General features: G+C 46.5%; 1 protein-coding gene across 1 annotated transcript in view; it reads left to right on the top strand.

The window, feature by feature from the left end:
• The window catches only part of LOC8023672 (general transcription and DNA repair factor IIH helicase subunit XPD), a 28,593-nt gene that overhangs the window by 15,550 nt on the left and 1,035 nt on the right, over positions 1 to 12,008 (top strand). Inside the window, 6 exon segments of the mRNA XM_040207687.1 lie at positions 1,260 to 1,361; positions 3,471 to 3,749; positions 4,197 to 4,269; positions 5,292 to 5,362; positions 6,149 to 6,292; positions 6,944 to 7,087. Coding sequence (XP_040063621.1) covers positions 1,260 to 1,361; positions 3,471 to 3,749; positions 4,197 to 4,269; positions 5,292 to 5,362; positions 6,149 to 6,292; positions 6,944 to 7,087 — 813 coding nt within the window.

Here is a 12,008-nt window from a genome sequence, read left to right on the forward strand (position 1 = left end):
GAAAATTTCACGTATGCAACACAGTGGCCTAGCAATTTGCCATTAAGTTTTCATTTTTACACGTTTGTTATAACGATACTGTTTTGCTGGCGATTTTAGATGCAGTAAGCCAACAAAAGCACCTCAAACACAAAAAATCCTTTGCTATTTGTAAAGTTTACATAGATTATAGGCAATGTTTGAGGAAATGCTCTGCTCACTTGTATTCCAATAAAATTCCCCGAGGGTTATGCAAGTTTACAGCATTAAGGGCTGTAAAACAATAATTGAAAGAGTGGCATTCCCGATGCGCACTTTGAACTGCGATGTATTGTCACGCATGATTTTCTTTCTCTCTTTGTTGTTCATTAGGTGCTCAGACAATGTATCGAGCATAATACTGAACGCTGTGGTCTCGCGTACGAGCGCTCCTACCCTTATCTGCGCCATCTAAACATTAGGAAGTTTTAGAATAACATACGCAATTTTAGCAAATCCTAGTGCCAAACTTAGCACTTGCATTAGTGCACATTACGCGAGAGAGTTTTAGACTAGCATTTCTTCACTGCGACACAAAAGCCCAAGCATCTCGCGATAGGAACATCACCAAGATACAGTCACAATTTTTATTTCCCTTACGAAATGCTGTAACTTGAGAAACGAAATAAGATTTTTCGATCCAGAGTAACATTCTCATATTGCATTCTCATATTTGTTGAAATATGAAAATGCAAAGGGAGAGGGACCGGTCTTGTCCACTCGCGTTGCATAGGCAAAAGAGGTCTCGTGTAATGACGTTCCTTTGCATTCCGTACCTTCGCCGAGAAATGTTCGCGCACTGCAAGAATCAAGTTGCGGGCAACCGTTGCCAACCTTACTGGGTATTCCAAACCGAGGGAAATATTGTCCTGTGTTGAAAATCACAGTCGCGAGGATGCCGCCGACATCGCGCTTACGAGGACGCCAGAGCGGCCGCAACCGCGGTCCTGGGAGCCGCCATTTTTTTAACTGTGCTCGTATTGGCTTTAGCCAACTTCTCATCATGAGTCCTTCTTGGAGGAGCACAAAGATTCTTTGCGCAAGCACGCAATATCCAAAAAATAGTGCACGCAAACCCCAAACCGCAGTTAGCGTTTGGCACATGTACAGTGGCGACGACACTATTCTTTGCGTACACGAGGCCTTTCTTTACGCTATTAGTATAAAACTCCCCATTATGTACAAACCACCGTGCAAAAAAATATTAATATTAATAAGTGCCAAGGTGTGTGGTCCTGCAGACCCTGTCTCCGGTGGACATGTACCCCAAGATCTTGGACTTCCGGCCGGTCATCTCAGCGTCGTTCACCATCACCCTTGCCAGGCCCAGCATCTGCCCCATGGTGAGACTGCACCGTGGCCCAGTTTTTGCTTCGACGCGACGTAATGATTTGCCATACCTCGTGTTGGGGCGGAGTCATTATGCTCCTTTTCTTTTAGACCTTGCTAATTCAAAGCTCGTAACACCAGGAATGTGTGAGAATGAGTTCAGTGCGAATAGCACCTGGATCAGCAATGGATTGAAGTTGCATCCCAATTGTAACGACGTAGGATGCGTTCCTCGATCGACTTTGAACTCGGTTTTCTTCTTTATGTGAACTGCATGCTTGGATGGGGACATTTCCTAACAGCACTTGGGTCCACGTTGTATTGACAGTGTGTCGACATTGTATCAATATTGTTTTGACGTTGGATGTGCTTTTCTATAGACGTTGGAACGTTTTAACACCCGATTCCTGGATAAGGACTATTAAGAGCAGCACCTATATGGGTAGAAACTCGGGAAGAGGAATAAAATGAGAGCGCGTGGGGACATTGGAACACCAAGCTGCGATTAGAATGGTTAGTGGGTAGACGCAAAGCTTGCTGCCTTTGTCTCCACTCACTCCTTGGACGCGTTCGAACATTGAATAGAGCCAAGGCCGGCTTTTAGGGGCGAGGCTCCTTAGGGGCTAGCCATGTCCGTATGTCCGTCCGGCGTCGGGTGCTCGTGTAGGGCAAAAAAAAATAAAACACATCTCCACGTGGTGAATGATGTTGATTGGGGCGAAGCTCTGGTGGTGCTTGTCTGCGTAGACAGTGAGCCGCAGCATGCCGAGCCTTTCGTTCGTTTTCATCCATGTCAGAAAGAGAATGTGTGGTATGGAACGTGGTTATACACGCATTTGAGCATTTGACCGCAACGTGACATGGATGAAAAAGGCTTGGCATGCTGCGGCTCAGCGTCTACGCAGACAAGCACCACCAGAGTTTTGCCCCAATCAACATCATTCACCAAGTGGAGATGTGGTTGTTTTTTTCTCTAATTTTCGACCCGTATAGTCGGTGACAGGTTAGAAGGCCTGTAGATGCTCTGCCTCCAACATGCCCTAGTTGCTTTTTGCTACGCCTTGGCTGCGCATACGAGGATGCATGTATTATCAGTCGAAAAGCTCGAGCATGATTTGAAGCATCTACTGGTCCTCAACTTTGGATCCACATTGCTTCGATGTTGTATCCTCATTGTATCATCATTGTAAGAGGCGCGATCAGAAAGTTCCGATAACGATTTTGTAGCACAAAAAGAGAGGGCAGCACAGTGAGCTGCACCCAGCAGTCGAAGGCAGGGACCTTCCTATGTCATTATGCTAAAGGGTGTTGTTCTCTGAACATTTGGAGCTGCGCTATACGAACTTTTGTGATCACATGCACGAGCGAAATGGTGATTTCACGATAGACTGCAAACTAGAGCAAGAGCGGACGTCAGTTTTGTGTCAAAGTCAGAAAATCTAATACGGAGACCTTTGATAAGTTTTAAAAGGCTTATGTCAAAAAGCAGTGAATTGCACAAAGTGTTTTGAGTGGCACTCGTGCTTCAAGAATGGCGGAATGTCCCTGAAAGACAAGGAAAGGTCGGAGAAGGTCGCCCTACCTTTCTTCGTCTTCCAGCGATGTTCCGCCATTCTTGAAGTGTGAGTACCACTCAAAAAGCTTTGCACAATTTGCTGCTTTTTGACATAAAATGGCTGAATCATTTCAAAGGCTTTGTATTAGTAGATTTGCCGAGTTTGATGCAGAATTGATGTTCGCTCTTACTCTGGTTTGCAATCTATGGTAAACTTGCCATTGTGCTCATGCACATGGTCACAAAAAATAGAGTAGCGTAGCTTCAAACGTTTTTAGAATGACGCCCTTTTTCATAATGACACGGGAAGGTTTCTATCTTCAACTGCTGCGCGCGCATCACCATACTGCCTTCTCTCTCTTGAGGCTATAAAATCCGTCTCGGAACGTTTTGATCGCCCCTCGTTTCTACATTGCATAGACATTGGATTTGTTTCTTTTATTGATCTGGGATGTATGTTTTGATCGAAACTGGAACCAGGCTTTTTCTAAACTCAGTGCTCGGTTAGGGGCGATTTCAAATGGCACCCGGATCGATGTCGTATCAACAATAGATGCCCTTTCCGCAGATTGTGAGCAAGGGCAACGACCAGGTGGCCATGACATCCAAGTTTGAGACGCGGGACGACATAGCGGTGGTGCGCAACTACGGCACACTCCTGGTGGAGGTGGCCAGCTCGGTGCCGGACGGCGTCGTCTGCTTCTTCACCTCGTACATGTACCTGGAAGGGGTGGTGGCCTCCTGGTACGAGCAGGGGGTCATCGACCAAATCCAGAGACGCAAGCTGCTCTTCATCGAGACCCAGGATGCCGCAGAGACCTCCCTAGCACTCGTAAACTACATCAAGGTGAGCTAGCCACCACCGCCACCGCGTTGCCTGAAACGCGTCTCCAACTGGTTCGTTTGCCGCATTCTCAAAAGCTCTTCCTTGATTTCCACCCAATGACGTTGTAGACGCGTCATGCTGTCGCCGTCCCGCGATCCTGGCAGTGTCGGAGCAGTGATGATAGACGTGTTGGACGCCTGTCCTGCTGCAGGTTGCTCTCCAGCTTGGCTGTCCACGGAAGCTTTGGCAGCCGGGAGTTAAGACGCCGCGACGACGGCGACACTCGCATTCACTGATACTTTTTGCCGGGACTTCTACGACCTACTGCCAGGGTCGCAACGTCCGACAGCATGACACGCCGACTCCTGCGATGTTATCTTTGGGACCACTGTTAATAATTTCAGGGAAGCATCTATCACTGGAGTGGCATCTAAGAAATTCAGCAAACTTAATTTTTTTCTTTTACAGGCCTGCGAAAACGGGAGAGGAGCCGTTCTGCTCTCAGTTGCCAGGGGCAAAGTCTCTGAAGGGGTTGATTTCGGCAAGTTCTTTTCTTTCTTTTCTTTTAGAGCGCAGCTCTCTGGGGCCCGTTTCCGGCTTGAGCGGCGTCGCCATCGGCGTAACCGCAAGGTCACATGAACCCCCCAATGTCACATGACCCCCCCCCTCGAGGTCACGTGATCTCTCCCCCAGGGTCACGTGACTCCCCTGAGGTCACGTCATCCCCCTCAGGTTACGTGACCCTTCCTGAGGTCACATGATCCCCCTGAGGTCATGTGATCCCCCTGATGTCACGTGATTCCCCCTGAGGTCACGTGACCTCAGGGAGTCACCTATCCCTCAGTACCCTTCCATCCTATCCCTCAGTACCCTTCCATCCTATCCCTCACTACCCTTCCATCCTATCCCTCAGTACCCTTCCATCCTCCTCCTCAAGAGCTGTGCTCAAATCTGGCGTTACACGGAGTTGTAAACAACTTTTTTTGTTCTTTTTCTTATTTGTGATTTGAGTTGTTATAATCCAGTTACTAAGTCAGGTTATCATAGCTCCATTGGCTGCATGCCAGCTTCATTCTCCTCATCTTGCCAAAGTCTAGAGTCTTCTTAAAACATTTTACGCTTGTTGCAGAAAAACTGTAGTATTCCGCTCCTGGATACATATTGACTGCTGGGAGGTTGGAAGAAACAATTGCCGGTCAAATTCCGTTCGTCTGATTATTAGTTCCCTTCATTAAATGTTTATCTTCTCCACTGTGAACTTAATTCCACATATTGTATGTGATAATGTTTCAAAAGGGGCCACAAGCGATTTCTTAGAGAGCAAGGTTTTGGCAGGAGGCTTCGGAATGCAATTTATCGCGCAATCCTTTATTCTCTTTTCTTTTAAGTGTTCTTGTTTAGTTGGGAATATGCTGTACACATTGATGTATAAGGGAGTGTTTGTGTGCATTTTGATTGGTTTTCAAGCTGTTGTTGCTGCAAGATGCTAGTCAAAACTCTTGCGAGCCTTCTTTACGTCTCTCGGGGCATTTGGGATTACATTTCCTCTTCGTTGGCTTTCAGATCACCACCTTGGGAGAGCCGTGCTCATGTTTGGCATCCCTTTTGTCTACACGCAAAGCAGAATCCTCAGGGTGGGTGCACATCTATATTAGTGTGGATGGAACATTTCTCTCGCTGTAAGCCTTCAAAAGAGGCTGAAGGCACTGGTACCAAACGAAGCTAAGCTTGCAACATAACCGGAAACCACATTGAGAATGGTGTGTAAAGCATGGGTTGCCAAATCTATTCAACTGCTCCTCCCCTAAGTGAAACGCATGTGAAGCACTATTTTAGCAGGCCTGAGTAACGTATTGATACGCAACTCCCAAACACTCCTCAGCATATGCATTATTGTTTACAAGGTCTAAGCTTCTGCACTGCTTCACTGAATGAATGCCAAGACCGGAACAGGTACACTTCAGCTGTCATCCAAGGCAAATGGGGGTTCCTCAAGGTCGAAAAGGTATAAAACTAAAGTATTTCAAGAATTAAGAATAGAAGTATAACCAGGGGCTGGTGCAGTTCTTTTCACAGAGAAGGGTGAGCATATCGGATGTTTTAGAAAACCCCTAAAATTTTACACATGTGAAATTCAAGGCGGGGTTAGGATATCTGGAACCCCCCCTCTGAATTTGCCACTGGGTGTAACTAAAATAGGGTTCTGTCTTTTGTGAAGATAAGTGGGGTTGTTATTTCACTTGTCTCATGAGGCGTTCTTTCCTCCCTTTATTTCGAGGGCAATGCACCGTTATGAAAATATGTGTCCCTTCCAGTGTGGACGGCATGCAGTAGACGCATCCCCAATGCAACGGGCTTTGAACCACGTTCGACGAGACTGTCACGGACGAAGCGGCTACATCCAGTTCTGTTTGTTGCAGGCTCGACTGGAGTACCTGCGGGACCAGTACCAGATTCGAGAGAATGACTTCCTCACCTTCGACGCGATGAGGCACGCCGCGCAGTGCGTCGGAAGGGCCCTGAGGGGGAAGACGGACTACGGCATTATGATCTTTGCCGACAAAGTGAGCAGTCGAACAGGTTGCCGTACGTTGTTGCCGTACGTTTTTCCCGTGGCAGGCATTATTACCCCTTTACACTGATTAGCGTTAAGTGTAGAAGGGCAGTTATTTGTGAAACGTTTTTTTACTTGTTCTTGCACTAATTGCACCCCATACAGATCCAGCATACATTGTTTTTTCTTACTGGTATTAACTTTGAGTCAAAAGCTAAACCCAAAATATTTTTTTTAATATAAAAGATGTGGCAAGCTTTTGTAATAAATAAAACGTGCATATGGAGTTAAAACTGAAAGCAGTTGTTTATTGAGGTAAACTCGTACCTTGAATTGAAACCAAGAAGGTACTGCGCACCCAGCATCTGCGACGAAAAGGTGGCCGACTCGAAACAGCGCATTACATCTGCTTCTATATCTATGCTGTGTTCAGGAAGGTTCTAATCGAAAACACAATAATTGCGAGAATTCGCAGGAACTCCCAGAAGAGCAATGATTGGCAAAATAAAGAACTAGGCCATTGGGACGCAAGCAGGGCAGGCATGCTTAGAGCATGGAGATTGCTCTAATAGTTCCTGTAGTTTCGATTCCCAAAAGCTGTAACAACGTGCAGTGCACACCAATGTAGTGTTAAAAGCTCGGACCCCGTGACCATGTGCAGCGCTTTGCTCGGTGGGACAAGCGCTCCAAGCTTCCCCGCTGGATCCAGGAGTACCTGAAGGACTCCCTGTGCAACTTGAGCATTGAGGAGGCCATGCAGGTGGTGAGGCGCTTCCTCAAGCAGATGGCGCAGCCCTTCACGCGGGTAAGCGTGCTCTGATCGGTCGAGCCCTTTCTGTACTCTGGTTCGTACTTAGTGTACAACACTGGAGCTGCAGAACCCAGGGTGCCTGGGCTCAATCCCCTCCTCTGCCCATTTCGATCTGGGTGGGCAACGTACCGGCGTGCAGTCCTATGGTCACTACTGCCAGGTGCACGTTGGCCGCGGCAGCAAAGTTGGGCAGTCCGAGACTTATTAAACATTCCAATTTTTCTTTTTTTTTTTTTAATTTTGACAATATTTTTGTTACATCCACGGTGAAAAAGTGAAAAAGTGCAGAAGGGAATGGGAAATTGTGATCGCTTCGCTGTAGCCACTGTTCCGTTATAACGGACTTTGTTATAACTGGTCTCGACATTACTGATTTTTTTTTTTTTACTTAGATTACAAATAACACTTATTTCAACTTAGAAAACTTACTCTGGCAACGCCTGACATGAGAGCGGCGGCAGAGCGCGCCTTCTCCGTGGGTAGGCGTTCTTTGGAACTATGCGCACCTGTCTTAGCCAGTGGCTATTTAGGTAGCAGTTTTGCTGGAACTTTCTTTCACGTTTCTCGTGGTTGCGGCGGTTACGCGGACATTGCCGGCTCACGGGAATTTCTTGCTGCCTGCTCCTCACGTTGCTTGCGGTTAAACGCTGCCGGCTCTGCTCCATGGGACCAGTTAATGCATTCACATTAAAAATATCTAGCTTGAAAACATGTACACTCAAAGCTGCATCCACTTTATACCCAAGCGAGAAAAGCATTACGTCAGGCATACTCAATTATGATACGCAAAAGAAAACACAATAAAAAAAATCACCTGGAAGCATTTAGGGAAATAATACAATTAGTTACACAGCACAAAACGGCAAGACATAATCACAAAAGTGGAAATTGCTGAAACTGGGTGAAGAAGCTATGTGGATCGACCGAGCATCAGGTTTTTGCCGCTTCACGCTTTTGTACTTCTGTACTAAGAGATGCAGCCTAAAGGTAACATAAAATACATATCCAATCCTTTGGACAAGAGGCATCAGTCAAGAGCACCCAATAACTGCTGACGCAAGAGGAACAACCAATGCAGCCGTTTTCTCCTCCAGTTGTCGACTGCAGCGTCACATGCGGCCGTTTGCTTTATTTGGCACAGCGCTTCCCATTGGCACTTTCCTCGCTTTTGCCACAACTCCCCCTTCTCGAACACTGTACTTGTGCTGTGGAAGCGAACGAGGCCTTCGAACGATGATGTACTGCCAGAAGAGACGGGTTGCGTCTTTTCAGAAGAAAGAAGGGACTTTTTGCCAGTCTACTATTTCGAGCACTACGTTCTGGAAAACATGTTTGAAATCATTGCAGAAAGAAAGGAACAGGCAAATACTAGAAAAGAGGGGGACCACGGCCAAGATAACAGCTCAAGAAGTGAAGAGCTTCTTGGGTTGCTCTATGCTCATGGGTGCGATCGAATACCCTAGAATCCAAATTTTTTTGGAAGACTGGGTTGGCCGTAAACATCATCACTGAAACCACGACTTGAGATCGGTTCTCTCTAATAAGGGCTAACTTGAGTTGCCATCTACAGACCGAAATCACGGATGATGGGAAACAATCTGATAGGCTCTGGAGGGTGGCTCCCTTCGTCGAAGTGGTGCAAAAAGGTTACTTGGCTCTATTCGCGACTCCAGCGACCTATAGGGGGCGCCACCACCAAACAAACATGGCGGCTGAGTCCAGGTCGCGGCGGCTCGGCCGGGCCGCCTGAACAGGTGGCGCATTCAATTTAACAGATTTTCTTTTGTTTAATGCCCAATTTTATAGGTATTTGAACTGAGACGGTTAAGTGTAGCCGGTGCAGATAAACTTGCAAAGCATAGTTTTGTTTTGCCGGTGTTTTTTTGTTCTTTTCGTGTCAAACTTTTGTTTCGGAGATTTCGTTAAAAACCGAAACTATGGGCTCCGGAAAGCCGGTAATATACTAATCAGTTTTGATCATCTAAGGAAAGCGGCGATGACTATAGAATTGTTCCACAGAGAGTAACTTTTCAGCTAACTCGCACGCCTCGACCATGCGACTTATCTGTCCGCGAAATCGAGCTTTTGTGCGTATCCGCGTTTATGAAACAGCTCCGGTCGTCTGCTCGGCCAACAACACAGGCTGCAGGAAAATTACGAAAATTAAGCAACCGCTTCTTGAGTCAAGGACCATGTTAACCCGCCGGCGCCCCACTAAGCAGCTGATACTCGTATTTCAATTCAGGTTTTAGTCGCAATCGAGAAGTCATTTTGACGAGCGTGTTATGTATTATATTACGTACTATAAGGGGGGGGGGGGGGGGGGGGGGTTCCACTAAAGCGATATTAGTAGATATTAGTATATCCTTCGGGTTGAAATACGAGCTTAGTTGACTAACTATTAGGTGAGCTGCTGAATAAAAGTATATTTGACAGACGGAGACATACTACTTAAACTTAGCCAAATGGTTCTATAGCCGGCAGCACGGAGACAATCTGAAGAAAGTCTTCATTGAAGATCCACGCAGAACCTCTCTGCATTGAACTTTGCTTCGAATCCTGAACGGAAAAAATTAGTATTATTTTGTGGCCGGTCAACCTGACCAATGTAGACGTATATTGCTGCTGGCTTCGACGTCCTCGTAATATAAATATTCGAGGCGCGATAGGTCAAAATGCCGTGACAGCATCTAACGTTGCGAAACTTGTCTCCCTCCTTTTGAAAAGCAAATAATTTCCTCATTCATCATTTGCAGCGAGCAAGTTTTCCTGAATCAATTAATTGCGAAATCAGCCCAACTCCTTCAGTTTGGTCCAGAGGCTTTTTCGGCGAAAAGCAGCCAAGATGAATAGCCAACGCGCCGACCGGCGTGGGTGGCTCAAACTTGAAGCTAACCGAACACAACCAAACTCAAGAAAAGCAGCTATCGAACCTTCCCATTCACTTGACTGCAACATTGATGTTCCCTCCAGTATCAGTTACCAAGCAGTCGTCACTTTGAATGTGATTCGAGACAGACAAGAAATCAAAAAGTTTTTTCGTGATTCCTCCCCATCCAAGAAATCGAAAGCACGCGACCGTGTGCTGTGGAGTAAACGGGCTTTCAAACACGTAATAGAAGAAAACAATCTACTGAGGCTTCGCCATACTAATGATCACTCAGGCAAACTTAAGAAATATTCGGACCTTCGTCAAATTACATTGTTCGCCACCGCGCCGACAACACGTCTCCGCGAAAGCCACCAGAGACGCGGAGGGGCGCGGAGCGACCTGGACCGGCTGGTTCCCGGTTTTACCGCTTGGCGGCGTCCGTTTTGCTGGAGTCGCGAATATGGGGTGAACTGCTTTTGCATCGATGAACAGATCATTCTGTTTCTGGGACGCTCAGGAGCTTTGTACCGGCAAGGAGAGATGGATTAATCTATGCCTTCGAGATCTACGAGGGAAAAGAGGCGTTCCTTGATGTGGGCCTTGGCGTGGCCGGCAACTCGGTAATGAAGCCGAGCGAAACCAAGGCACCGTGCTCGACCTTGTACTTTGACCGATGGTTTTCTTCGGTTCCGCTGGTGAATGAGCTTGTAAAGAAACAAGTTTTTGCCACCGGAACAATAATGAAAAACTGAGTTCCCAAAGAGGCTACTTAGTCCAGCGACAAGGACCCGATGAAGAAGCCACGAGGCACTTGCGAGCAGTTCAAGTGGTGGGATGATAACCTGGCCTGCTCGAAATGGGTTAACAAGAAGCTCATTGTTATGGTGAAAACAATACGTTATAGTCACAGGCCCGTTAGTCATCAAACACTACGAGAAGATGGGGGGAGTAGACTTAGCTGACCGGTTGCTATCTTTCTACAGCCAGAGAATTAGAACAAACCACTGGACCCTTCACATCATGCTACACGTCAGACATGGCCTGCGTGAATGGTTGGCTCCAATACGCAGCTGACAAGGAATGGGACTGGAAAACAAAAACATCATGCGGTATCTGGAGCTCAAGGTGTCTGTTGCGAAAATGTTGATTGCGCAGAAGATGGAACAAGTCGACCCAACTGAGAGCGAAGATGTGGACAGTGTGCCACCCAGGAAGAAAGTAAAAGTCCTTCCATATGAGGCCCCCAGAAAGATGCCCTTCATCTTCAATTGAAGGATTACCTCCCCAATGCTGTGATACGAGTGCCACTGCCCTGTGCAACGTGAAAACGAGGCACCGGTGTTCAATGTGGCGTTTTCCTCTGCATCGAGGTCAACAGAAATTGTAGTTACCAGTTCCACACTCAAGCAGACCATTCAGCATGGACCTAATGTCCACGAGTGCGGACATGCAGTTTGGTGTACTTCAACATTCCGTGTCATCGCGACGTTTTATTTTTATGTTTATAACTTAAAGAGTCTACTATACACTTCCTATAGACCAGTGTCCAAAGTTCTAGCCCCCAGCGATAAAAATAAGAAATAATAATCTCAAACGCGCAGGCTCTTATGAAGAGAGGGGCTGTGCATGAAACAATATTTTTGCTTTTTACAATGCTTTTGGCTTAGTGTTGTTCTTTGAGCTTCGCGACTCTGCATTTCGGACATTCTTGCACTACGGTATATGAGAAGGTTTCTAAAAAAAATGGAGTCCTGCAAAAAGCGCTGCCCCCCTACCGTGTCATGCTGTCAGCATAAATAAACATGGCGCCACCCATAGAAGAGAGCAGACACTGTTCTATAAATTGTACAACCATACCATGTTGCTAGATTTGTCTCGAATCCTTGGAGGTTAAAAACGAGTGCATTTGGCGTGATCTTTGATATACAGTAATATTTAAAAATGTTCCTGTCTATATTGGAGGTTGTTTATTTGATTACGTATAGCCCAACCTTGCGCGACAATTTTATCCATATCTCCGAGTTCAAGATCTTCGAAATCTAG

This window comes from Ixodes scapularis, unplaced genomic scaffold, assembly GCF_016920785.2.
Source record: "Ixodes scapularis isolate PalLabHiFi unplaced genomic scaffold, ASM1692078v2 PGA_scaffold10__122_contigs__length_95168666, whole genome shotgun sequence".
NCBI lineage: Eukaryota > Metazoa > Arthropoda > Arachnida > Ixodida > Ixodidae > Ixodes > Ixodes scapularis.